This window comes from Amblyomma mixtum, chromosome 1 (assembly GCF_055824585.1).
Source record: "Amblyomma mixtum isolate Tamu chromosome 1, ASM5582458v1, whole genome shotgun sequence".
In the NCBI taxonomy this organism is placed as follows: Eukaryota; Metazoa; Arthropoda; class Arachnida; order Ixodida; family Ixodidae; genus Amblyomma; species Amblyomma mixtum.
This window is the reverse complement of record NC_143012.1, coordinates 279,674,408-279,702,398: the sequence shown is the minus strand read 5'-3', so window position 1 is coordinate 279,702,398 and position 27,991 is coordinate 279,674,408. Positions and strand designations below refer to the sequence as shown.

Genomic DNA, 27,991 nt, shown 5'->3' with positions numbered 1-27,991 from the left:
GAAGTAGGCTATTATTTAATGACGCCTCCGAAGCACGGCTGTGGCTAGGGCGGCGCCTGGGCGCAGTCTCGGTAGCGTCCCCCTTGCCGGAACTGCTCGCTGGTCACGTACTGCAAGGTGCGGCGGCCCGCGCGCACCAGCGTGTAGTCACCGTACTTGTTGCGGCTGCTGCACGCGTTGGTCGCGTCGTCCAGCTCGACGTCGAACAGCGCCAAGCCGTACGGGACGCCGTCCAGCTCCCGGCGAGCCTTGCACAGCTGTAAGAGCATAAGTGCAGAGAGACAAGTCTTCATCACGTATCCACTGGAAGACAGTATTCGAGATGGTGCTACCTGTCGAGGTCAAGACAAATAGCATTGTTATCAAGACCTCGTACAACATTGTGTGCGTGTACAATTCAAGGACCCTTGTACTAAAAGGACGAATTCAGTGCCCAGAAATGGGCTGCATGCCTCCAGCTAAGCCAGCACGGTCACGCCTGCCTGGAAAGCAGAAACTCGTGTCAGTCAGTATTCGGCATACAAAACAAAAGACAGGAAACAAGCGCGACGCACCGACGTTTCACCGACGCTGTATTTATTTATTTATTATTCCGGCTGCGCTGTTGGAAATGTTGCTGCGCTGAGCATGGACTGCTTGGTTTCAAAAAAGCGCAAATGCCGAACCTCATGTTTCTCCGTCAAACAATGACACAATGAAAAAAACGGAGGGGACCCTTAAGCTCTGCCTTAAGGTTATGACGCCACAGCGTAATGGGTCAATTCCCATATATGCAGAAGGTCATTCTCTGCTTTCCATTCATAGATCCGTGGGCCGGAGTCCTCAGACCCCTCCTGGCGCAGTGGTGCAGCGATACGCCACTGCCCTGCGATGACGGATGCTCTCAGCGGTGGACCTTGTGCGGCCCAGGTTGCTCTTCCCAAGCGACCAATCACTTATTTAAATGCAGTCTGCCTCGGTCATTGGGCAGTTTGCTCACAATCCGGTGGGCAAAGTGTGATGACGCCGCAAGGTCGCGTGACCTAGGTGGCGCCGCCCTTTCCTCCTAGGTTGATCTCTGGGCACTCCCTGCCAGCGTCCCGGCCGGATTTTCTGGACAACGGGGCATTTAACGCTATCGCGTTATCGTGACGACAGGCAGTCAGTAGAAAATACCAATGGTGCCCACTGACCGCTTTGAACGCTTCTATTGTTGACCTCTAGATGCTGCTATTCACGAAATGTGCACCAGATGTGCACGAGTTGTGTATTCACAAAACGAGGCCCCATTTTGAGCAAGCGTTTGCTTCCTACACTTAGGGAGAGCTTTCTGTCGCTACGCGATCAAGCTACGAGTGCTCGCCGCGTAGCTTCCGCTGCATAGCCACAAAGCTGTTCTCGAGTATAGAAAGGGAAATGCGATTATCAGGAGCAATGTTACGGTACACTGCAATATATATATATATATATATATATATATATATATATATATATATATATATATATATATATATATATATATATATATATATATATATATATATATATATATATATATTACACCCTTAAAGGAAACACAATGACCAATACACGGTGACACCTACAAAATAATAGGACTTTTTATTACACATGCACCCCTAATGCATCCTACGATTATTTCGGTAATCGCGAACGGGTGTAGTATACCTGCGTTGTCTGAGTTCAGAGGGAAAGTGATTAAACAGGAAAAACCTGTCGTGTCCGTTGACCAAGCTACGCAAGGCCGCTCCAGCAGCCCTTGCCTCCTTAGCGCATACAAGCCGGCCGATTACAAGAAACTATAGCACGGGCCGGCCGTTTCCACAAAAAACTAGCAGGCCTCTCCCCCGACGACACCTGACCCCTACAGCACCACCGATTGACGCATTCACCATTCCCTCTGACATTTTTTATGGGCACCATGCCGTGACCGTCTGCACACCCACAGCACAGGAAGTGCTTTCTTTCACACTCTCCCCCTCTATCTCCCCCTCTACTGCAATAAACCTCTCTAGTCTCCACCCAGCAACTGTGTTGAGAGGTTCCTCGCATGCGGAGTGCACGCCCCGAACTAACACAAACATTTAACAACCTACGATGGCTTTGCTCCCAATGGTAAGTGTTAGGGTGCATGTGCCGTTCAGTATTTTTGAGCACATCTCTACAAGCATGTATGCACGCTTTACTCCAATTATCGCTTTTCATTCGGCCAGCATACATTAAAGCGAGTAGGCCACCGAGTCTCGCTGTTATCGCGAGAAAAACTGCGGATGTATACCTTAGCGAAGATAGTGTCTTCACTGTCGAAGATGATGGCCAGCCGACGGGGTTGCGTTCTCGCGATCCGCATCACCTCGTACTTGCGAAGCCGTTCCACACCGTCCACGTATGCCCCGTCTTTGCAGTTCTGAGGGGATAGGCGAAACTTCGTTCAAGCAAGTTAACAATAATCAATAGTCAAAACATGATAATGATAGTGAATTTTTATGGCGCAAGGGCATCTGCGGCCAAAGAGTGCTATGACCACGGTGGCACAAGGTATTTTCGTTTGCTCAAAGTGGGGTCAGAGACTCGTTTCCCAAGCATTTCACCCTGATTAAGCCGAGCACCTGGCCAGGGGAAAGCTTGTACCCATTGTCTCACCGGTGGGTACCCGGCGGCACTGGGGATCGAACCCCGCACCTCCCGCAACCAGTAGGCCACCGTAGTGGTGAAAGTCGAAACAGAAGACATATCTGTTTAACTCTACTTTTATGGCGCATGACAGCCTACAACACAACTCAACTTCGAAATGCGCATCGATAATTAACCTCGCGGCGGAAGGATGCATGTAGTGCTGTGTTTCAATTCCACCAATACCCCGCCTCACCAGAGAGCCAGAACTCAGAGCACACAGTCTGGGAGCTTTTACAGCGAAAGTAGCCCTGCATTCCACCGTAGAATCTACAGCGTCAATCATATCTTAATTACTGAGTGAGTTAATTAAATTTACATTAATTAAGTTAAATTAAATTGAACTTAATTCAATTTAATTCAACATAATTGAATTTAACTTAATTGGAATAAATTTACCTTAATTTGATTAAATTTAGCTTAATTCAATTGAATTTAACTTAGTTATTTTGCATTTGGATGGATGGATGGATGGATGGATGGATGGATGGATGGATGGATGGATGGATGGATGGATGGATGGATGGATGGATGGATGGATGGATGGATGGATGGATGGGAGCGTCCCCTTTGAAACGGGGTGGTGGCAGTTGCCACCATGTATGACTTTTTTTTCTTCATTTTTATTTACTGTGTCGTAAACTAGTCTTAAAATTTTCTACTCTCTTTAAATACGTTTTCAGTTTTACGCTTGTAACCTACACTTGTAACCTACACTTGTAACCTACACTTGTAACCTACACTTGTAACCTACACTTGTAACCTTGTAACCTTGTAACTTGTAATTTGTAACTTGTAACCAATCTTCTAATCGCTTTTTGTTAACTTCCAACGCAGATTTATTACATGACCATTGTAATCTCTGAACCCTACGGCATCGGAAAAATTGACTGCAGGCGCCTCCATCGACATCATGAGTGGATACCGTTACATTCGAGTACAACATATTTAGTAATTTCGACAGAAGTTACCACTCACAGCACATGTGTCATCTTCTTCGTTAAGTTTCTTTTTGTAGCTGCGCGTTCGAAGACACCCTGATCTAGCTTCAAAGACTGCCTCGAGTTATTATAGAACGATTCCTTCCTGATCTGCCTTTTCCAGTCTCGATATAGTTCTACACTGTGCTTCGTTTCCATTGAATAAATCCAGCTTTTACCTTCTGTAGAAAGAATGGGAGGAAGGGGTGGGTGGGCTGGATGTCGTCGGGGTGCGGGGGGGCTCGGCCCCTTCCTTGGATACGTGTCTGCGTTTAATGCTCTTTCTTCCTCCGTCCATGTGTCCTGCATACTTACTGGTTAGTTTCGTAGCTATTTTAACAAATTCAGCAGCCACCGCCTGCATGGTGGCAAAGTGGAAAGGAGAAAATCTCCATCTCCACGTTTAGGAGAGAAAATGGATAGGAAAGTGCGAGAGGGAAGAGAGAGAAGGTGGTAGGCGATGGGTGGTCAGATCAGATTTCGTCGATTCGCCTTAGCACGGCTAGGCTTTCTCTAAGGGCTGACAATGTAGATTCCACGACCAAATGCAAGTCTAAATGGCTAAAACAAAGCTATAACGTCTTTAGCTCTTAACTGTGCTGTTAACTTTAACCGTGTTCAAGGAAAAAATAAATAAAGAAAATGCTACGTCTGTAAGCTTAGCATTAAATTTTTTTTTCTGTCTCCTGTCGTACGCGTTACTAGCAGCATGCATAACACGATCGCGAAATGAACGAGACAGCTGCGCCTACCTCGGCAAAGCTGCCGACACCCAGGCGCTTTTCGGCGTCGTCGAGCGCGATGCACTTGGATCCCGGGTCGAAGGAGTCCAAGGGCGCGTAGTAGCGTGCCGCCACCGACATGGATATCATCGCGACGGACGTCTCCAGCGAGACGTTCTGGACCCGCAGGAACTCTAGCGTCTCCATCTGCAGTAGCCGGAAGGCCCAGCGGCCCCCAGTTTGGCTCAATAAAGGTCTAAAGCGCTTTGCGAGATTCGTGGTATAGGAGAGCGGGGCTAGTAGACACGTGCGTTCTTCGTGTTGTCGTGCCTGACTGCACAAGGAGCTCTGAGGAGAGCACAAAGGCTCGTTCAATCACTACAGTCTCTAGTCATGATCACCTGAGCCAAATAATACACTTCTACACGCAGCAGACAACCCACAATCTCGTGCGAAAGTTGGCGCGTCCTTTCCGGAAACTTTTCCATGCTGGCACCCTCTTTCAACGTTCACACCTGCGCAATTCTGTTCAGAGATGGCTATTAGTTAGATTCTTCCAAGCGTCACACAGCTACCACGGTCGCGGCGTAGGCGATGGGGCCGTCGATCACCAACCTTTCAGCATGCAAAAAGTGACGTGAGAAGAAAAGGCGCGAAGACGCTGAAATTAAAATTTTGGCTACAGATAACTGACCTTCTACAAAACACACTAAAAAGAAATTCTTGCTCGAGGATACTGCACCTTTATTGAGAGCCTCTTTCAGAACCCTTTTAATCAACTCTAAGAATATGGTAAAAAGGACCACGTTAACGATACCAAAGAGCATCGACCAGCGTATTTGGGCTTATGCGACTGTTAGCTTTGATATATTTTGCGTTACTACTTGATCATTAAATTGAACGATGCATCAACTGACTGCTAGGATCTTGGACGAATGGGCACGTTTGGCTTATAGATATAATCAGCCAAACGATCCGAGAAACGACGAAAAGATGATGTTAGCACGTGCTGCGTCAGAAGAGAGAAGATCACAACAAACGCCTGAGCCACGTGATGCATTTCCCCGTGACCTGCAGCAGCGTTGCGTCACGTGTGCACTCACGATGTTCGGGTGGTAGTGGGCGAGTGGCTCCCCCCAGACGCTGGAGCCCGTTATGGTGCACTCCGGGCTCGTGTCGTCGCGACTGGACAGGTGAGTGCGCAGCACTAGCAGCTGCACTTGCGTCAGGCTGAGGACGGAGAGCAGTGCGTACTCAGTTCGACGTATACGCTGAAGGAGAAACCGCTCAAGCGGACTACTCTCGTCATTTCGAACTTTCGCTTTATTCGAACTAACGTAACTCGAACTTCAGCTTCAGCTCTCCCCGCCCGCAGGAAAACTGCAGTTCTCAGATTGCCTGAGGAACAATGAACAACGTGCCTTGTACTTCGCCGACTACGTTTTTCCGAGGTTGAATTTGTCTAGGACATAGTCCGCAGGTCGTTTCCACGGTTATATTTAGAATACCCTGAGAACAAAGCAAGGTGTACCGAGATTAGCGCCGGTCACATATGAGCAAAAGGAGCTCCTTCAACACGAAGGTACAAGAAAGAGACTGGCGCTGTGTGCTTTCGCCATTTCTCTGTGTGTCATTGCGCAACTTTTGCGAGCCCACATCCTGCTGGCAGATGCGAGCGTTCTCGGTGAGCGCGTTCCGCATCACGAAGGAATGAGAAGAAGCGAAGCACGCTCGCATTTTTTCCCAAGTGTTACTACAGCTCTATAGGAGGTGTGCATAGTTTTCCTACCCGAGGTGGTGACTGAAGCTACGGAAAAGCTCGTTGTCGCTTCGTTCCAGGAACGCATTTTTTCCCAAGTGTTACTACAGCTCTATAGGAGGTGTGCATAGTTTTCCTACCCGAGGTGGTGACTGAAGCTACGGAAAAGCTCGTTGTCGCTTCGTTCCAGGAACGCATTTTTTCCCAAGTGTTACTACAGCTCTATAGGAGGTGTGCATAGTTTTCCTACCCGAGGTGGTGACTGAAGCTACGGAAAAGCTCGTTGTCGCTTCGTTCCAGGAACGCATTTTTTCCCAAGTGTTACTACAGCTCTATAGGAGGTGTGCATAGTTTTCCTACCCGAGGTGGTGACTGAAGCTACGGAAAAGCTCGTTGTCGCTTCGTTCCAGGAACGCATTTTTTCCCAAGTGTTACTACAGCTCTATAGGAGGTGTGCATAGTTTTCCTACCCGAGGTGGTGACTGAAGCTACGGAAAAGCTCGTTGTCGCTTCGTTCCAGGAACGCATTTTTTCCCAAGTGTTACTACAGCTCTATAGGAGGTGTGCATAGTTTTCCTACCCGAGGTGGTGACTGAAGCTACGGAAAAGCTCGTTGTCGCTTCGTTCCAGGAACGCATTTTTTCCCAAGTGTTACTACAGCTCTATAGGAGGTGTGCATAGTTTTCCTACCCGAGGTGGTGACTGAAGCTACGGAAAAGCTCGTTGTCGCTTCGTTCCAGGAACGCATTTTTTCCCAAGTGTTACTACAGCTCTATAGGAGGTGTGCATAGTTTTCCTACCCGAGGTGGTGACTGAAGCTACGGAAAAGCTCGTTGTCGCTTCGTTCCAGGAACGCATTTTTTCCCAAGTGTTACTACAGCTCTATAGGAGGTGTGCATAGTTTTCCTACCCGAGGTGGTGACTGAAGCTACGGAAAAGCTCGTTGTCGCTTCGTTCCAGGAACGCATTTTTTCCCAAGTGTTACTACAGCTCTATAGGAGGTGTGCATAGTTTTCCTACCCGAGGTGGTGACTGAAGCTACGGAAAAGCTCGTTGTCGCTTCGTTCCAGGAACGTTATGCCCAGCGCCAAGTAGGGCCACTGGTCGAATCTCCGCGTTGTCATGCGGAGCTGCAGTTCCTTGAGAAGCTGCAAAAAAAAAAAAAACCCAAAAAGTTACGGCCGATTCAGCCGACTTGGTCAAATACGAAGTATGTGCGCAAGCATGTCGCGTGTCGTTCGCTTTCGGTTCGAGGCTAAGGTTCCAAGGTCAGGCTTCAGGCAGAGATCAACGAAATTCGTGATTGGGAACCTCAGTAGCAGCGAGCACATGATAGTAGTGTGTTCTGGATCCAATGCGCACAGATGGAAGTTGATGAAGACAACATGCAATGCACAGCGCTAGAGTGTGGCAGTTAAACACGAGAGGTGATCGGCTGCGGCGATAGCATTCATAGTACTCTCGTGTAGTGGCCACGAAGCTGATCTGTACTGAAAATGCATTGAAAGGTTCAAAACGAATGCCTGTACTTCCTGCTCTGAAAACTTGCTTCTTTAAACTGCATGTCGACGTTCTCCCCGCAAAAGACATGGATGGCGGAAAAGGGAATTTTTGTACCATGGGGCGCCGATTTTCATTTGCGCAGAAGTACGGGGACTGTTGAACACAGACTGTTAAGAAGGGGTTTCCTTTTGGGATGTTTTACAGCATTCTTTGATGAATGATGTCTCCACGGTATTCGATTTTTGCCAGTCTATAATGATGATGTGGCGTATGATATGCTCATGCTATTAAGTTTACATATCATGTGGAAACGCTTAATGGCTGTTCGACATGCTGATGTTGTGGGGACGCTTTCGTCCCCTGCGTTCGCTTTCCCTCAACGCGCTAGTTCCCTGTGGTTAGCTCCTCCGCAAAGCACTCCTCTCGGTTCGGTGACTTTCCACTAACAGGGGAGGGCGCTCGCGTCGCAGCGACACCAGCGCCACGGATGGCGTTTTGCTGCGCGCTCGCGGGGAGCTACGGGGTCTCTTCTCCCTCGGCAACGGGAAGCGAACGGACGTTTCGCTCGCAGCTTCGCTCTTCGTCGACGGGCGCCCCTCGGCCGGAACTTACTCCCGCCGAGCCCGTTCCGCTCGACCTCGGAGTTTATCCCTTTGCCCTACCGTGGGCGGACGTTCGCTCGTAGCCGTGCTGGTGAGTCGGACATCCTAGATTCCTCAGTGTATTTTGTTGCTAGCTGGCGTTATTGTTGCTATAGCAATAAATGCCTTGTTTGTGTCAGCCAGTGTGTCGTTCCTTTGTTCCCGTAGAGCACGGCCCGCCGTGGTCGGCGTGCGCTCAGTAGCGTACGCGACCACGGGGTGGGGTCCGCGCGATTCTGAACTGAGTCAGCCGCGCTTAAACGGGGAGAACGTGTTTATCTCCCCCATTGTAACCCCACATCTGGCAGCCCAACGTGGGGCCTGCTCTTGGAACATTGGACGACAGTCTGTTCGGTTCGAGGAACGCTCTTTGTCCGGACTTGACAAGTGCTAGGCCTAGAGTGAATTTTGATCGCTAGGACCTGCGGCATGCTTTCTTGAGTGCGAGGTCTATTGCGCTGCAGCATGTTTGAACTTTTCGACATGCTCAGCATGTTTTTTTGTGAAGTTTTCTTCCTGGAGTTCCTTCAAGAACCACTTGGTCCGCATCGAGGGAGCGCGAGGCCTAGCGCCCGCGGAGTTGCCGAGCCCGAAGCGAGTGAGTACGGAAGCCGCGTGGGTGGTCCGAGTTTTCTGTATATATTTTCTCGCTGTCTCTTTTTCGACTCTGGGAGTCGCGGCTCTGGGAGCCGGGTGGCCTGGGGCCACGGGTGCCATAACGAGCTCGCTGGTATTGCAGCTCGGCACCGGGCGTTCCGACACCGTCCGATACGGTGGGCGCCGATCACTCAGCAGCTGCTTCGTGCAGTGAGCGGGGAGGACCACCCCACAACGCTGATGTCTCCTCGCGGCTGCGAGCACGAAACCCGTTTCGGGTCTTTCTTTTGTTGGGGGTCGTCGACCTTCACAGTGGCATTGAGGCCTAAGGCTATTCATAGCCGCCTGCACCTTGTCAAAAGTGACACGACCACCGGACCGTGGTATTGAGAGGGGGCGCACTTTGCTGGCCCACCCGTTTTTTTTAACCTCGCATGAACCGAGCATTCTCGTTCAACTCAAGAAAGGGCTTTGTTCACTCGAACTTTGCGTTGCACAGCCGCCCGACACATTTTGCTAGCGAGTTGAGCATTGAGCCACCAGGCCCTTGTGTACACCGTTTCCCCTCCCGTGACCTACGTTAAAGGCATGCGGAGTGTGTTTCGTAAATTTTACAGATCTGGAGCCACTGCGGCTTGCTGTCCTGTGCACATCGTCTCGCTGCCGCCTGCTGCGACGGAGCGGCCTGTATCCTGTTCGCCGCATCCATCCGGGGCAGCCGTGGCGAGACCAGACAGCAGCCACGTCTGGCTGCTGTTGCCCTGGCGACTACTGCGGAATCTTGGACTGCAGTGGTCAACCGGCCCTCCTCTTCGCGGGCCTGCGGGCACATAGCCCGCGGGCCATGCGAGTCGCCCCAGCGGAGACCTTCACGCCGCCTTCGGAATACCGCGGAAGACTGCGTGCACCCTGTCGGCGTGACCTCCGCTGCACGACCTGCCTCAAGTGCATGAAGACCAGGAGACTCCTCCATAGCATGTAACTTGCAGGCGCGTGGGTCTATTTAAGGTTGGGGGGATGTGGGGACGCTTTCGTCCCCTGCGTTCGCTTTCCCTCAACGCGCTAGTTCCCTGTGGTTAGCTCCTCCGCAAAGCACTCCTCTCGGTTCGGTGACTTTCCACTAACAGGGGAGGGCGCTCGCGTCGCAGCGACACCAGCGCCACGGATGGCGTTTTGCTGCGCGCTCGCGGGGAGCTACGGGGTCTCTTCTCCCTCGGCAACGGGAAGCGAACGGACGTTTCGCTCGCAGCTTCGCTCTTCGTCGACGGGCGCCCCTCGGCCGGAACTTACTCCCGCCGAGCCCGTTCCGCTCGACCTCGGAGTTTATCCCTTTGCCCTACCGTGGGCGGACGTTCGCTCGTAGCCGTGCTGGTGAGTCGGACATCCTAGATTCCTCAGTGTATTTTGTTGCTAGCTGGCGTTATTGTTGCTATAGCAATAAATGCCTTGTTTGTGTCAGCCAGTGTGTCGTTCCTTTGTTCCCGTAGAGCACGGCCCGCCGTGGTCGGCGTGCGCTCAGTAGCGTACGCGACCACGGGGTGGGGTCCGCGCGATTCTGAACTGAGTCAGCCGCGCTTAAACGGGGAGAACGTGTTTATCTCCCCCATTGTAACCCCACAATGTTCATGCCAGAATTATTCGTCAGTATTCTGGAGATTGTGTTCGTCAAAACTTAAGAGGTTTTGAAAACTCAAACATGTGTACCTAAGTGGATAAGTGCACTGGAGAAAGTGACAAACTTCAATCATTTATGGTTACAGCAGTTGTTTGTAAACCGGCTCATCCTTTCAATTCGTGCAGTATGTATTTTGTTCTGTGAAATACAGGCAGCAAAGGGAAAAAAAGGCCTGCGTGGCTTAGTCGGCAGTGTGCCTGGCTGGCTGGCGAGCTCGAATCCCGACTACGGTTTATAGAAATTTTTCTTTTCGTAAAGCCAACTACTGTATAAAGTTAAGTATAGTTTGAGACACGCGCCGAGCCTTAATGCACATTACAAGTCGTCTTTTCAATTATTTTCATTCCAGACCTACACGCGTGACGTGGGTTTTTCGACACAACAACGCCGCCAGCCGACGCCGGGTTTTCCGCTGAACGGAAGCCTTAACTTTGTCGCGTTAAAACCTCATTGCGATAGACGCGTACCGACCTTTCGCGGAATCCATGATTTTGAGCGTAAGCTCGATTACTCAACGGGCAGTCTTACAGTGCTGCCACGGACCGAGCCAACGACGCACACAATACAAGAGGATCCATCCACGGCATTCAAAACCAAATATTCCATCCCACAAGTGTAAACAAGGGACTCCTACCCGCACAACCTGTAGAAACTGCAGAATAAAGAAGTACGGCATCAATTCACCATTTAGTATGGAGGCGATCGATTTTCACGGCGCTGTACAGCCTTAACAAAAACAGCGCACCTGGCCTTAATGGCATAACCCATAGGCAACACTTATAACCATCCCGAATAAACTAAGCTTGAGAATCTGGCAACATGCCATCAGAGTGGAAAAAGCTACAGTCATACTTATACCCAAAACCGGCAAACCCCTTCTGAACTAAGCAACCTCAGACCCATTTCTCTTACTTCATGCCTTCGAAAAGTAATGGAAAAAATGGTTTGGAACAGGCTAGCATGACACATCGAGGCATCTCAAGCCCTTCCTTACTCCATGACAGGATTCAGGTCATCACAGGATTCAGGATTCAGGCTTCAAGATTTTTTCCTCCATGGGTTCGGGGCTGAAGATGACTCAGCTAGGGGCTGACATTGGTCTGTGACTTCCCTTACAAGCGGCCACGTCAGCCGCCCCAAAGCGCAGTTGGGTACAAAACTTGGCAGTTGGCCCAGCTCACATGGGTAAGTTGGCATAGTGGGCTGAATTGCAGCTTCGGCGAGAAAGGGTGGCGTTGTGTGAAAATGGCGGGAAAATCTGGTTTCAAGCGGTTCGTGGCGGGAAACGATGGTGCAATATATGTGCGGCGGTGGGACGCCGAGCGTCCCTCAGCCAGGAACTCACGAATAGGCAGGCTGCATGTCGGTGTTTTTCTGAAGTGGTTATTTGCGTTTGTGTCTAAATAAAATAATGATGGCGAAGGGCACAAATTTAATCGCAGGAAACAACGCAGACGACAAAACCGACAACCTAAATGCTACCGCACTTCCTTCGTTAAGAAGGCCCATAATTTTTGTGGTTGTGCACATCGCAAAGCGCTAGTCTACAGCAAGTTTGTAGCGAAGGAGTTCCTTGCAGCACAGGCAAACTAGCAAGAAGCTTCAGCACATGTCTTAATTTTTGGAGATAGTTAAGATCCGGTCAAATGTTTAAGGGAATCCCCCGCGGTGGAGTAAATTTGCAATAACGGAGCAGATTACTCACTGGCATCCACCCAAGATCGGCCATACGGCTACAAAGGAAAGCTATGCAGCTTCCACACAAACTTAGTAGTTAAAGAAAAAATCGTCCTGGTCCAAGATACGAACTCGGGACTACCGCTTCACTGGAGCAGCCGCACTACCAACTGAGCTAACCAGGACGGTTAGCATTTTTCTTTAACGCATAAACTTACGAACATAAGGTCGAAGATGCGGTCCACGTGTTCGGGCGTGGTGCCGTCGACGACTTCGAAGTCGAGCACGCCGAAGTGGACGACGCCACTGTTCCACAGCTTCCGAAGAGTGGGCCACGTCTTGGGCGAGGTAAGTTCCTCCTGCGCCTTGGTGTTTCCCCTTGAGGGGCATGCATGTACAGCGAATGTGCCATCGTGTTAGAGCACATGCGCAGAAGAAAGTGGTCGAAAAAAATAAAAGAAATGAACAAAAAGGCGTATACATTAGAATGGCATGCAGAGAAATTTAAAGGGAGCTCTGAAAGGGGCTCTCAATACAAAGTTGTGACATGCCTTGGACGTTAAAGGAGTATAGACACCTAATTTTGGTGAGATGTTTTCATCTTTGCAGTGATGCGTAAGACGTTACTATACATGGATCCCCTCGTGGTATTCGCCTACGAACGCTTGATAACTTATAATCGAATTTTTCTCTCATGCTGTCTCCGTTTCGGTTTGAACAGCCCTACGACGTCAAGATTGCGTTTAAGTCACGTAAAAACTGCAATGTAATTGCTTTTTCTTTATTCATTGTCATTCCAGCTATTGAGGCAAGCTGACTTTAGCTCCTGCCAGACCCGCCGCCTCGGCCCTCAAAAGCATCGCACGCTGCTTGGGGTTGATGTCGATGAAGTGCAGGCCGCAGCTCTTTGCGAGAACTTCGCGGTCGGGATCATGAACGAGATCTATCGTAACACTTGTGCAAATGCAAACGAAGCGATGGTAGCGACGGCTGATAGAGGCCTTCAACGTCCGGCCGGCGGTAGTTTTTATTTCGGCTGCTGCTATAGCTTGCACATTGAGTCCATGTTTACGCCTGATTACGTCACTTTTAGGGTTTTTCGTCATCAGAGAGTCCCGAGTTTGAGTCAGAACGGCGGGAAAAAGTTTTTCAACTTCGAATCCAAATCTGCAATAAATTCACTCTCGATCCCGGACAAGCAACAACAAAGGCACGAAATGCCGAACTATCGACTTCGCTTTGAAAAAAAAAAAAAATGATACCACAGTGTCCATTTAAAAGACGCACTCATTGTACATACGGACTTCTGGATCGAAGCAGGAAGTTTGGATTTCCCAAAGGACCATGAACAAGTTGGGTATAAACTCCGAAGCAGAAATGACTGCACCAAAAACTCCCGCTATAATGTGTGTCATACCTCGGCGCCGCGCGCGCTTCAGTGTTTATGGAGCGCGGTTTCTCACCCTAAAGACGCAGGTTCGATCCCGGCCGCGGCGGTCGGGTTTCGATAGAGGCAAAATACTAGAGGCCCGTTGTGCGATGTCAATGCACGTCAAACAACCCCAGGTGGTCGAAATTGTCCGGAGCCCTCCACAACGGCGTCCTCCATTGCCTGAGTCGCTTTGGGACTTTAAACACCAGAAACCATAAACCCATAGCTTAAAACCGCGGCGTTAGTCGCAGCTCTAAGAACATTCGCAAATGTACCGAACCGAGTAAGAGTTCCAAAGGCTATCGCTCTTCCCTGCGTATGTGGCATGGAAGTGAGAGCGAAAGCTGTATCGTATCTGTAGCCTTCAATATTTCCCAGTTAGATACCTGGCGCGCATTGACCACCGCCAACATCTAGGGAATAAACTGAACTTCTTGCCCCAAATTGACCACAACTGGATTGCACTCTTTTTGGTGCCGGGTTGTAAAGACGGATATTTTCGGTCTTTGCACACTTACGAATATCCCGACGGGCCAAATTGCCTTGTGTGCGCGCTGCAAAAAGTAATGACTGGGGCTACGAGCGAAAGTTATAGGGTCTGGATGCCTCGATGCAAGAGCCGCCGTTTCGGATGATGACATCAACTGTTCGGTAGGAAGACGCCATTTCGAACCTCAGAGGTTGCCCAGACTTCTGTTATGAACCTTCCACAATTTTTCTTCTCTAGACCCTCCATTGTCTCGTAGTCAATGTATCAAAAATGCTGTCTTTCGTAATATTACTGCGGCAGCAGAAACCCTGGGTTGCTGCATCATAACGGCGTTCATGCGTTCACCTTGAACGGCGCGGGTGCACTCTAAACAAGAATTCCCCTATACGGGAGTGAAAAGGGAGTAAGCAGTCCTCTAGAGCACTCCCTTTCATAAAAGGGAGTGAGCTACACTCTAAAGACGAATACGCCTATATGAGAGTAAAAAGGGAGTAAATCTGTCTCGCACACCCTTCTTAAAAGGTTGTGCGTTAGAGGACAACTTTACTCCCTTTTTACTCCTTTCCATTCATGGTGTAGAGGACAACTTTACTCCCTTTTTACTCCTTTCCATTTATGGTGTAGAGGACAACTTTACTCCCTTTTTACTCCTTTCCATTTATGGTGTAGAGGACAACTTTACTCCCTTTTTACTCCTTTCCATTTATGGTGTAGAGGACAACTTTACTCCCTTTTTACTCCTTTCCATTTATGGTGTAGAGGACAACTTTACTCCCTTTTTACTCCTTTCCATTTATGGTGTAGAGGACAACTTTACTCCCTTTTTACTCCTTTCCATTTATGGTGTAGAGGACAACTTTACTCCCTTTTTACTCCTTTCCATTCATGGTGTAGAGGACAACTTTACTCCCTTTTTACTCCTTTCCATTCATGGTGTAGAGGACAACTTTACTCCCTTTTTACTCCTTTCCATTCATGGTGTAGAGGACAACTTTACTCCCTTTTTACTCCTTTCCATTCATGGTGTAGAGGACAACTTTACTCCCTTTTTACTCCCTTCCATTTATGGTGTAGAGGACAACTTTACTCCCTTTTTACTCCTTTCCATTCATGGTGTAGAGGACAACTTTACTCCCTTTTTACTCCTTTCCATTCATGGTGTAGAGGACAACTTTACTCCCTTTTTACTCCTTTCCATTCATGGTGTAGAGGACAACTTTACTCCCTTTTTACTCCTTTCCATTTATGGTGTAGAGGACAACTTTACTCCCTTTTTACTCCTTTCCATTTATGGTGTAGAGGACAACTTTACTCCCTTTTTACTCCTTTCCATTCATGGTGTAGAGGACAACTTTACTCACTTTTTACTCCTTTCCATTTATGGTGTAGAGGACAACTTTACTCCCTTTTTACTCCTTTCCATTTATGGTGTAGAGGACAACTTTACTCCCTTTTTACTCCTTTCCATTTATGGTGTAGAGGACAACTTTACTCCCTTTTTACTCCTTTCCATTTATGGTGTAGAGGACAACTTTACTCCCTTTTTACTCCTTTCCATTTATGGTGTAGAGGACAACTTTACTCCCTTTTTACTCCTTTCCATTTATGGTGTAGAGGACAACTTTACTCCCTTTTTACTCCTTTCCATTTATGGTGTAGAGGACAACTTTACTCTCTTTTTACGCCTTTCTCTTTAGAGTGTGGATGCATCGAGGCTCCTTTGATAGGGCTTCCCTATTGGGCCCTGCTGGAGTCCGGGGGCGGCGCTCACTCGGTAGCCACGGCGACGCCAACCTCGGTGAGGCGGTACTTGGCCGCGGCCGAGACGAAGCGCTCGAAGGCGGCGCTGTGAGTTCGCCGCGCGAAAGTGTTGAGCAGGCCGGCCCGGTAGAAGGAGTCGAAGTAGGCCAGGTCGCACAGGCCGTCCGGTGGCAGTGGCGCCTGCTGCGACCGCTCGTTGCCCCCGAACACGCACATCAGCGGCATGGGGGGCAGCCGCTTCCCTGGGCGAGGCAGCGGACAGGGCACCGGGCTAAAAATGACACCCAACACCCCTAGACAACGGCCATACGCGGTATCACAGGCGATGTGTTCGGCAGCGCTATGGAGAGCAGCGAAAGAGTTGCCGGCTGCGTCCCGATAGTATATAGAGAGCATGCTCTTCAGAAGAAAAGAAGTTGCTGAGATAATACACGAGGTCGAGCGAAGCCAAATGGGCATTCAAATGGAGGCGCCTCGCCCCTGCATAGCGAAGCAGCTGCGTTATAATTCCACTTCATTTGCTCCGTGGCACACTGTTCGAGAGAAGCGTGTTCACCTCTGAACTCACCTATGAGGCAGAAAATGGAAAGTGAAAATATACATGTAGGTGCAAAGTTATAAGGAAGAGAGCAGAGTGGATATAGAAGAGAGTCAAAAACGCAGTAAGGTTGACGATGACGGTAATAACGGGTGAGAAGAGAGGTTTAAGTTTGGCCATCATTCTCCTCGGCGTCCACAGACTAGCGTGGTGCTGTACTGTGGATAACACGGGGGTCACTATTATGATAACGTGGCGCACTTTCACGGGTGTCGCAACCGAGATGATTGCTTCACTGTCATAATTAAACAGAATAATGCCTAGTAATAGAAATAATGATAAACTTTATTTGCCATAACGGGGCACGATGGCAGCGGCTTGGAGCAAAAGCTGCAGTAGCCTCTATAGCTGCAGTAAGGCAGCTTGATAGAGCCTCAAGCCCGCACTTTGGCAGCGGCAAACTAGCGGTCACAAATACAACTACCAAGAGTATTTCGATCAGAACATGCAAGTACAAACAATACAATGCAATTATGAGTAATGGGGATCACAATCTAAAGCTTACAAAATACTAATGAATACGATGCATGGTGTGTAAGAGTATAATAACTATCATTTCCTGGGATTTGATTCTTGCTGTGCAAAAGAGAAACTTCTAAATAATTTCAGTTTGATCACAATAACCTCAGATATGGAAGACGCGGGCAGGCAAGTAAAGCGGCATGCAGTGACAGTTGGTCACTTTAGCGAGAAGGTTTGTCAAATGAACGTGGGCATGGAGCACCAGGGCACGTTGGTCCTCCAGGTGGTGTGACGCTAGCCAGGTACCCCAAGTAGGGGTAGGGATGGGAGTTTGGAGGGCTACTGGGCACTGACAAGCGCTCTCGGCTGGCTTAAGGTGAGGGGCAGTTGAAGTGAGACCAGTTGCGCATGAGGTGCACGAGGGCCGCGGGGTGAGAAGAGTGCTGGCGTCAATCTTGTGACGCACATGTGTGATATCACGCCCATGCGGTGAGCAAGGGAAGCAGTATATGAAATTTCGTTACCAACTTGCTTGTACGTTAACATCAGTCGCGACGCGTATGTGCATACGGCAGTCAGGTAGTGGTAATCCCGACAATGAATCTCGGCGACATGACTTACGCTTTCGTGATATAAGCTCCACGCCTACTTCGCCGCCAACGTCGCCCGCGGTCGTGAGGTCCTCGGTAGTGGTTGTGGTGGTGGTGGTGGCGTCCGTGGAGGCCGTAGTGACGGTGGTGGCGTTCTCGGAGGCCGTAGTGGCGGTGGTGGCGTCCTTGGAGGCCGTCGTGGCCTCGGTGCTGACGGTGTCCGTGCTAAAAGCTTCGTAGTAGTCGTTCGCCAGCGGTGGGTGAAAATCGTGCGACTCGGATGTCGGCATCGCCGGCAGCGTAACCTCGTCGCCTCGATCACCGTTCCGCTCGAAGCGGTTCTGCCGGTCGCCCAGCCGACGCACTAAGTACATGTCCTTGTCAGTTGCGTCGACGGTAACTTCACTGCCTGCGTCCTGGTTCTGCTGACCTGTCTTTTCAGCTGGAAGCGCGAGATTCGAGAGAAGGAGAAAGCACACCGGGTTAGATGCATGCGGTGACTCATGGACGCGTATTTTGACTTTTGAGTAATGCTAGGCATCCATCCTGTGATGTGCTTAGAATTTTACAGCACTTTCGCGTGAGCACTGCAGAGCTGACATGAAGGACTAAGCGCACCATATCTATAACAATGAAGAGGACATCAAAGGCACAGCCGTGCGGATATACGAATCTACGCTCGTCCTGTCTGCTTCTTTTCTGTGTCCTGCTTCCTGCGTAGTTTTGTGTCTTCAGTATACGAAGACAGCCGACCCCTGCTATCGCGGAAGAATAGGAGAGGTGGAAAAAGTAGTAAACGAAGAAGAAAATAGCTTCGATAGTAACAGTGGATTCTATGGCTAACCGCGGTCGGTTGGACTTTACAGTGTTTTAATGCTTCCCTGTACATTCGAACACCGTCAAAGGTGCCGCTTAGTGCACTCAAGGCCGCGCGACCGATGCCGTCAAACACTTATAAATGCTTTTCGGACGCTTTGCGCGCATCTGTAAAGCCTTCGTGTGGGACGTGCGGTCATTAGGAGCTTCCAATGCCATTCGCTCCGTCGTATGAGTAAGCGCCAAGTAAAAGGCGCAGCATGACCGCCTGGATCGGACGAGCGGTGGCAACAGTGCCCGAGATAAACTCAACCAAACGGGTGCACGAAGATTTGCTTACTAACAACGCTTGCCGTATTCATGCAGTGGGGTAGCTACAAACATATATAGCACGGACTAGACCATTATTTTAATGCGTTCGCATTATATCGGCAAAAATTGACCGTCCGCCATGACTTTGAGGCTTCGGCAGGAGTGGAATACGGAGAGGAGGAAAGTAAAGTCGGAGTGCGGTGCGTGGGACGGGTGGAAAGGGTGATATGAAAGGAGGAGGTTGGCGAGGTGCGACAAAGCGAGTGTGGTGATGGTGGTGGTAGATGGACACCAAAAGACGGGTCAGGTGAGGGGATGGTGCGGTACATGGGAGACGGAGAACTAACTATGCAAGCTCCATGCATTTCCAAGAGCAATGGAGAGGGAGGGACAATCGTTGTCCAGAAAAGCAGGCGAGGAACAGACCCACGCGAAAAAGGAGCAAAAGAGGGGAGGAGGTCGCGCGGAGGCGGCTCTGCGGTGCTTTTTAAGGGGCTTTACCACCGCCAGGCATGGACCGCCCCACGAAGGATGCGCGCCGCGTAGAGAACTCGTGTACACGGCGTGCGCCTTTGCCAGCAGCGGTGGTGGCAGACCGCTCTCTCGAAGTCGCTCCCTTCTTTCCCGGCTGCTGAGCGCGCGCCCTGCACCTCTGAGCACATCGACCACCACCGCTTTCCAGGGTGAAGACTCTGCCACATGCTAACGCATACTTTACCGCATGAATCGCATTGATCATCGATGATTTTTTTTATACTCGATCCCCCGCGGACGCGGAAGTACGCAAGGTGGTGGTGGAATACTGGAAAGCGCACTCTTGTCAAGTACTTAGCGAATGTTTTAGCTAAAACCGGGTTGCGGACGCCTACATTCGATAAAAAAGAGTAGCAGCAAAGGTAGCGAAGACAACGATGAGTCTTGTACGACATAAAACGCGGTTACATGCCTTCGGCTGAAGTGCGTCGGAGCGAGCTGGAGCAGCAGTCGCTGCGATACGCTACCATGTCGCTGTTTACATGGCTGCGCATTGATGCTTCAGAAAGCCGTTGTGCTAGCTTGCTGCGATGCGCTTATGCCACAGGCATGTAACCGCGCTAGCTCATGCTTCGAGAAAGCTATGCCGCCGACTTGCCCGGACCGTCGGAATTTTTTTTTTGTTTACCGCTCCATCAGAGCTCCGCTCCTCGCTTCGCTGCGACGTGCTTTCCCGTTTACATGCATTTCTGGAAGGAGCAGTCGCGCCTCGGTACCTCTGCTGGCGCAGCGACTCCGCTGCGGCTACTTAGCGAAGTGTATCGTTTACATGACATCGACACGAGAAAAAAAAAAATCTGTCGCTGCCACTGAAACACCAGAACAGAAACGACAGGCTATTTTTGATGTGATAGCCCGTGTAATATATATTGTAATCAGCGCGTCCACATACATTTTTATGCGCGGAGTACAGATACCTGGCCCGTGCGGACAATGCGGGTGCAGGAAACCCCCCCCCCCCCCCCCACAAAAAAAAAAAAAGCAAATGTTTTCAGCAAAAACTGAGCCTCGAGAACTATACACCGCGTTCGAAACTGCACACCGGAAATTGGGGCATATTAGTAAAATGTGTAAAAAGGAGTAAAATGTGCGCAAAATGTGCAAAGTGCGCAAAATGTAAAAGGAGTAAAATGTGCGCAAAGGTGAGCATTGAAGGACTAATGCGAGACCGATGACCTTTACGTCAAAGTGAGAATAAAATAGCGCTTTTGTAGCACCAGTTAAAAGCGACTTGGAAGAGAGGTCCGAACGACAGCAGTGCGCATACGTGTTATATCTGCAGCTCCATAAAGGGATCTTCAGATCCGCCATAAAACTAGTGCCCGACGGTTGTCGATCCCGAAGCAGTGTTGTTGCGAGGAACTGCACGCATAAAAGGAGGACCGACAGAGACGTCACTCACTGTTCACGATGCCCATCAACACCACCGTCATGAATCCCGCCAAGGCAACGGCGACGCATGCGAGGACAGCGTTCTTGGGCCAGCTGGCAGTGCCCACTCCTTCCGAGATGAGCCTGCAGTCAGTGAGTGGTGCTTGCCCCAGTGGTGTTCGCTTCGCAAAAACATGGCGACTCTTACAGCCCTCCACCTACCGCTCTTTCGGGGAGTCCATTTAGGGCACTTTTAGAGGAGGAGGAGGCGATCCTCCTTGCCCAAACATGCCGCTACGCCTGCCACTTCTCGCTCATATAATGATGCCTATAAAAGACATCCATGCTCTGTGACGCATATCCAGCTAAAACAGCGCTCAGTGACAAAGAGGCACGGTGAACATCAGGTACAGGAATGCTAATGGATCGCCGAAAGAGCACGTGCGGCTGCTGTACTGAGCTCAGGTGTTCAAAGCAGGATGATAACGTGCGTTTATTCGCCACGTTCAAAAGGTATTCGCGCCGCATTCATGGTTGACTCTTTTTCCATACAGCGATCGTGCGCAATTGACACTGTATACTTATCTTGCAAAGAAACGAATATCAAAAGGCAATGAGCTAATTTCTACTCGTTCTAAATAAATACTTACAAACCCTCTGAAATTGAATCAAAATAAAGTTATAATTCAAAATAGTTTGCATCTTTGTGCTCAATACACAGTGTACAGAATGACCGACATGAATTGCAAGGTGCAAGGCTAAAAATCGATGAAGACACTTTTTAAAAGGATTGGAGGATTTCCCCTCTATACGATTAGCGGTAAGATGATGCATTTTTTTGTATTTCAAAAATTGGACATGCTAGAAACAATAAAAAAGTCACGCAGAAACCATCGAATATGATCAAGTAAACGAATGCCTTCGTAATCTCGTTAAATTTTCCGTGAATGCCCGCAAATCACTGAAATCCGCAGCGTTCTTCCAATTGTGCTTTGATGGTATTTTCAGGAACTTTCCATTTTCTACAGCGGGCACGAACGAACACTACCAGTGCAGCACACCGCATGCAAGAAGACACACAATCGTTCCCTCTCACTCGCCGCTAAACCCCGTGACCTCGCTCACTCCTCCGACTCCGCCCACCATCGAGATCCTTTTCCCTCGGCGCTCTCCCTCGCATCTTGGTGACGTCATTCGGTAAGATGAAAGCTGCCACGGAGTCGATCCCGGCTAATTCGAATGTTGGCTATATCGAACACACAAATTATTCCCTTGAAAATCCTGCGTAAAAGTATAGGAAGGTCTCCCATTACATCGAAATCCAATTTCGCCGGCCACTCGACATATCGAATGACGCGCCGTGCCCCGGCAAGTAGCACTTCTCCTAACGGCGTTTTCGAACACTTTTCGCGTGCGTGGCCCCGCGCATCAGCTGCGAAACCACATTACGAGCTGAATGTGGGGTGGGCTTGAGGGTAGCCTGCAGTCCCTTGCACTCATTTTCCAAGCCTTATCGCTGTCATGGGGTGAAGCCAACCTAACAAGATCCTAGCCGCGGAGCTAGCCTGACGTGCTTGGCTCGTTCCGCTGCCAAAGGCGTTGCGGAAACCAACTGTACCTTTAACCGTTCGGCATTGGTGACGTCATTTGACGCCACAACACAAATATTTCGCTCGCGCCTCAGTAACGGACGAAAATACAATTAATTTTTGCTTTGCTAGGATAGTTGTTCCGAGATTCATGTTGATTTCAGCATCACTGTTTTCGCATTCCCATTGAGCTGTGCGGTCTAAGGAAGAAGCGCAGTAGTAAAGGGTGAAGAAGCCCCTAGAAGCACCCGAGCACTTCGATGTATTGGACACCGCGCTAAGCGTTACAGAAGCGCTTTATGAAGCTCGATAGAAGAGGGCGTTGCAGATATGGGGAAAGCCTTCATCTTGTCATCAGACGCCGTCCAGCATGGCTATGCAAGTTTTTAACACATGTGTTGCTGATCGAATTATCGATATATCGCACTATTTCGCAATCCCTTCGAATTCCGATTATTCGGGTTCGATTGTACCGTTTTGCGTGACAATTAGTTCATTGCCAAAATATTTGATTTTACTGTGTGAATGACTTATGAACAGATCATAATGCAGATATTAGCCAAGTGGCCGTAGAGGACAGGGTATGCCTTATAGACTTGTCTTTATCAGCGATAGTAAATTGGGAAGAAAAAGATGACGGGCAGTGACATCAAAGATATGCTCGCACACAACTGATCAATTTTTATCATAAAAACTATGCTCGCAAGCAATCTGATCAATTTTTATCACAAACACTATGCTAACTTACGAAAATTCGGAGTCCCATTTTTAACCCGTCGTTTTTTAACGCGTCGCCACTTACATCTCTTGTCTCCATCGCAACCAGCTACACTGGTGGTTTCCGGGGACACTTCTTGCTCCACCATCCCCAGGAGGTCCAAATACAGTGACTGACTCTGAGAACTCCTTCTGAATACAATCTATGTAACCATTAATGGGATGATTGAATAAACTTGATTTCATTCATTAAAGCTGTATAGTTGGAGAAACTGGAGCTTTGATCTGAATGCCTCAAGCGGCGTTACAGTCAAACATATGGGATCCGCGTTTTTGATCAATCAGAGCCCCACATTTCACTTTAACAAATCTCTTATGGTCCGGAGCAAATAGTCCGAAGTATCACATCCTCCGTGGCGTGAGACCGAGGATAACAGATGCACCCGACAGACGTTCCCGACACCTTGACTCAGAAGTAAAACGGGTTTTGTTCAATGTTTAGGGAAATCTCCCAAGGTGAAGTGGTTTGGTTCGGTTTATTGGGGTTTACCGTCCCAAAGCAACTCTGGCTATGAGGGACGCCGTAGTGAAGGGCTCCGGAAATTTCCACCACCTGGGGTTCTTTAACGTGCACTGACATTGCACAGTACACGGGCCTCTAGAATTTCGCCTTCATCGAAATTCGGCCGCCGCAGCTGGGATCGAACCCGCGTCTTTCGGGTCAGCAGCCGAGCGCCGTAACCATTGAGCCACCGCGGCGAGTCAAGGTGAAGTGGACCTGAAAGACGCGGGCCCGATCCCGGCCGCGGCGTTCGAATTTTGATGGAGACGAAATTCTAGAGTCCCGTGTATACTGTGCGATGTCAGCGCCCGTCAAAGAACACCAGGTTGGTCACAATTTCCGGAACCCTTCCCTACGGCGTCCCTGAGTCGTTTTTAGACGTTAAACCCCCATAAACCAAACCAAAGGTGGAGTGGTTTAGTAATAAGGGAGCAATTACCCATTTGTCAGCTTACAAGCCAATTACGATACCCGTTCTCAGTGTTCCAGCCCAGTGGTATAAATATTACAGCGAATCTTTGTACTGTTTGTTTGTTCATTCTTCAAATGATGCCAGAACCGACCAGATTTATCTCGATTGATTGCATCCAGGCGGAGCCGCTTCTGCGTTGTTCCAGAATGCTCGAGTAACTTTGCACGCTTTATCTCGAAAATTCGCTATCAGCTTTAAATTCAGCACGACCAAGAGCGGCGGGCATTCGGTTCGACGACCACCTAGCACGCTTGATGCTACGCCGCCGCCGACTCGTTCTATTATTTGCGGGCGCAAGTCAGCCCAAATAAAGAGTTTTGTTTAGAAGCCATTTTCACCGTATTCCTGCTCTCCGGACTGCAGTCGTCACTACGTGAAAATGTTTACCTCTTGTACACCGCACTCCGCGGGGGGCTCATTTTCAGCCTCTATGCATCGCATATAGCGTCTAAACGTACGCACAAGCGTATCCGCCAAGTCATGGATGCCACGCGGATTGGAGAGCTGCCTGAGCACGTTCCCTCTTGAAATATGAGGATTCTGTCATCAACAATGAGTTTGTCACGATTTGTCACGAATTGTCATGATTTGTAAATCGGGGTGTAGGTCTTGTCAGGAGGCATGCATGGTCTATCTCCTTTAGCCTCATGCACCTCGAGGGCATATTGTACATAATATGGCCAAATAAACATACTACTACTACTATACTACTACTACTAATTAAATTAAGCCGTCTACCGTAAAGCCTTTACTGAAATACAGCGCACCTCCGTCCGGTGACGTGTCGTCAGTGCTGGGTTTTTCTGCAAGACGAACAGACGTGGGTTATAGTTAATTCGAGCTGAAACGCATGGTGCATACAAGTGATTCCAACTTCTATGGCGGAACGGACCGGCACTTTATTTTATTTATTGTTTTCTGCCCAAACTAATCTCTGTTCACGAACAACGAGTCCGTAAGCGGTTGCACACATGACGCGTTGTAAGCGTCGTAGCACATGCGCTCAGCCAAGACAATTTTGTATCAATTTATTTTAAAAATTATGAGTACGGAAACATATTGAAAAGTATAGAGGAGCCGTTGAGACACACAGAAAGAGCACAAATCTCTTTTTAGGACCTTCTTTTCGCTGGATTAGAAAAAATTCGTATATCCTGAAATTTCTTTGAAAAAAGCGACGCCATTCTAGAAGTTTTTTTTTTTTTCGTACGCACAGTTTCAGTGTTTTCACAATGCCGTCGTGTTTTGGGGTTCGCGAGGCTATAGACGCCCGTCGATGATGGTGCACTGCGCTTCCGCGTTTGCAAGGTGCAGCTTTAAAGAAATTTGATGCTTTCTGCGACGATTGATTAGCTCAGAGTTATTTGATCAAACCAGTCGCAAGGCTTCATCCGGAAACCCAGCCGTTCCCCGCAGCCACTTCGCAAAAGTTGACAGACGGTAAAGCCTCCTATATATGAGTTGGGCAGCCAGCCGCTGCGGGTGGCATCCTGCAACCTTTTGTTTCTCAATGGGCAGCTTGTTTGAATGGCGCGGAAGGCGCGTCGCTAACCTCCGAGCTTCGGCCTAGCTAGAACGCCAGATTTTGACTCAAAGATTAAATGGGAAGTTTCGCAACTGGCCTATATCGACGTCACTTCTTCGCCAGGGTAGAGGGCGAAAAGTCTTGATGTTCGGTGTGTTTCAATTACATAGCTGGACAGCGCACAATAAAACAGATTTCTTCCGAAGCTGTCACTGCGTGCGCACGAAAGAACACATGCGACACTGAAATGCATACGAGATCGACGACCCAAATTTTTTTTCTCTCTCTTTCTTTTTCCTTTCTTCATAGTAAAATATGCCTTGTACAGTTAGCCATCACTTACCTCCGATCGAGCAATCCATCTCAACTTCGTTCTCTGTGAAAAGTTGCAAAACATTACCCGAAGGAAGAAAACACGCAAGAAGGGGTGCACACCACGGAATGGTGCTTCTATCTTCCTGAGGCATTGTAGTAAGCGAATCCGAGGAGCGCGTCTGCGTTTTTGTGCGCAACGCACAGCAATGACATGCGTTAGTCATATGATTCTGCTGGAACGGCAGGTCTCTGATGATCTGTTCGTTAAGGCTGTTGCGTATTCGTGACAAGCCCATTCCACGCAATGTCGCCCCTCTCGCGATAGTTCCTTTGCGGACATGTTGCTAAACGTTTCGACATGCGCACGGCAGGTCTTGCGTTAGACAGCGGTCGCCGGTTGCCGTTATTTTACAGCGATGATACGTGATATACCTTGTGCGACTACCGCATCACAACTCACCCGTTACAAAGCTAAAGCTATAGCTACAAAGTAGATGTCATGCATGACCTTGTCATGATACCGTTTTTCGAACTGCTTAACACGCGGCAGTGCAGGGACCGTAAAAATGCTTAAGTTGATGGAAAAACATGTGTAGTAATCACCAGGCTATTACAGGCAGGCTGACAGCATCAAAACATGTGATTTCAAGCGCAGATGGCTTAATATGACTAAATTAGCCTCTGAAACTGCACGTAAACAGAAACGCGTCGCAAACGGTCGCCATTGCGGAATATATGCCAGATCACTGCATCTATATGGTGGACGTGGCGCGGATTGTCACGACCAAGGAGCAGCTGCTAGAAAGAATAAGCACTGGTGCGCGCAAACAGACTTACCCATGTCGACGGTCGAAGTGCAGCTCTCGCTGTGCTTCCCGTGAGCTGCAGTGCCCTGGCACGAGACAGCGGTCAGCGCATACTGCCCCAGAGCTCGGCCAATAACGAGAGTAGGACGCCACCTACGCCAACGGAAGCAGAGAAGAAAGAGGAAGGTGAACGTGGAGGAAACTCGCAGTGCGCGAGTAAGAGCGAAGAGTTCTCACAAAGAGCAGAAGCATCGCCATAGAAGCGCTCAGTTTTACGGAACATTTCGAGGCTGCGGCAGAACAGAACAACACAGAAGGGCGCGCTCATGACTTGACGCCACTTTGGCATAGTGTCATTGCAACGATTGTTTTCGCGCTATAATAACTTTTTTTTTAGTTATTTCTTAACGGTATGTGATAGCAAAAAAAAAAAAAAGTGGAGGGCAGATTACACTCTCGTGTAAGACTGATGACACAACGATGCTGTTTGAGTTTGGTTCGACTAAGTTAACCGTGATTATGCTCATTTCTATCATTTCTATCTATTCTAGAAAAAAAAAATACCGATGAATTTTGCAATTGATAGCAAGATGACACCACATCGCGACGTCTGGAAGAAATGAACGATGTAATGGCGAATAAGAATTCATCTGTAACGTGCAGGCTGTCAAGCGAATTTCCAGCAGCACAGGGCGGAGCGCTTCCACAATACGCTGCCCATCCGCTTGCTTCTGTTGCGTCTGTGAAGCGCACCACATTCACACTGATGCTGCCCAAAAAGCACGCCACACGGTCGATAATTCTGTTTACGTTGCTTTGCGCCATCGCAAATATGACAGCGACGGCTCGTTCCAACCTGACGAAATAAAAATGGGGGGGGGGGGGGGGGGGGGGCTTAGCTTTGGTTAAGCCTGGTAGGTTGCGAAAGCAGGTGTTTTATACTGCATATGCAGCGCCTCTTGTGGGAAGAGAGCGGCGCGCCGTGCCAAGCGGTCGCCGTTACCCGACGAGCCAAGTTGGTAGCCCGTCTCTCATCGCTCCTGGTATGACGTCACATTGTGACGTCACTAGGCATGGTATGACGTCAGGGGTCATTGTAAAGGTCAAACGTGCCAAGCGGCCGCCGCAGGCCGTTCTTGGGAGTAGTATTGCTTTCGCAATAAAACTATTTGTCATGTGCACCTCTATTGGAATTATTTATAAAGATATGGGCACAAAAAACCCACCAAAGAAACGAACGAACGTATTCTTCAGCCGTCTTCTGCGTATACGCGGGCCTCCTCCATGGTGCTTGGAATAGGAAGCATACTTTTCGTAGTCGGAAATCAATCGATAGCAGACGTTCTTGCTCACCCGGAAATGCTTTCCGAGACTTCCACTACAGCACCTCTTTCTCTCTTTCACTCCACCTTCCT

General features: G+C 49.2%; 1 protein-coding gene across 1 annotated transcript; it reads right to left on the bottom strand.

The window, feature by feature from the left end:
• On the bottom strand, window positions 1–26,690 carry LOC149371879 (uncharacterized). The gene is made up of 11 exons (XM_089566177.1): window positions 26,608–26,690; window positions 24,698–24,733; window positions 20,622–20,734; window positions 17,589–17,999; window positions 15,918–16,149; window positions 12,443–12,602; window positions 7,152–7,279; window positions 5,476–5,602; window positions 4,403–4,579; window positions 2,276–2,404; window positions 1–257 (listed from the first exon to the last, which is right to left on the bottom strand). The coding sequence occupies exons 3-11, from the start codon at window positions 20,650–20,652 to the stop codon at window positions 45–47; spliced, it is 1,608 nt and encodes a 535-aa protein (XP_089422303.1). The 5' UTR covers window positions 20,653–20,734; window positions 24,698–24,733; window positions 26,608–26,690; the 3' UTR covers window positions 1–44.
• Between the last annotated feature and the right edge of the window lie 1,301 nt (window positions 26,691–27,991).

Coding starts and splice junctions, on each gene's coding strand:
- LOC149371879 (XM_089566177.1), bottom strand. CDS start 20,652: ATGACGGTGGTGTTGATGGGCATCGTGAACA. Junction 18,000..20,621: donor GTTGATGGGCATCGTGAACA/GTGAGTGACGTC, acceptor TCGCGCTTCCAG/CTGAAAAGACAGGTCAGCAG. Junction 258..2,275: donor AAGACACTATCTTCGCTAAG/GTATACATCCGC, acceptor ATGCTCTTACAG/CTGTGCAAGGCTCGCCGGGA.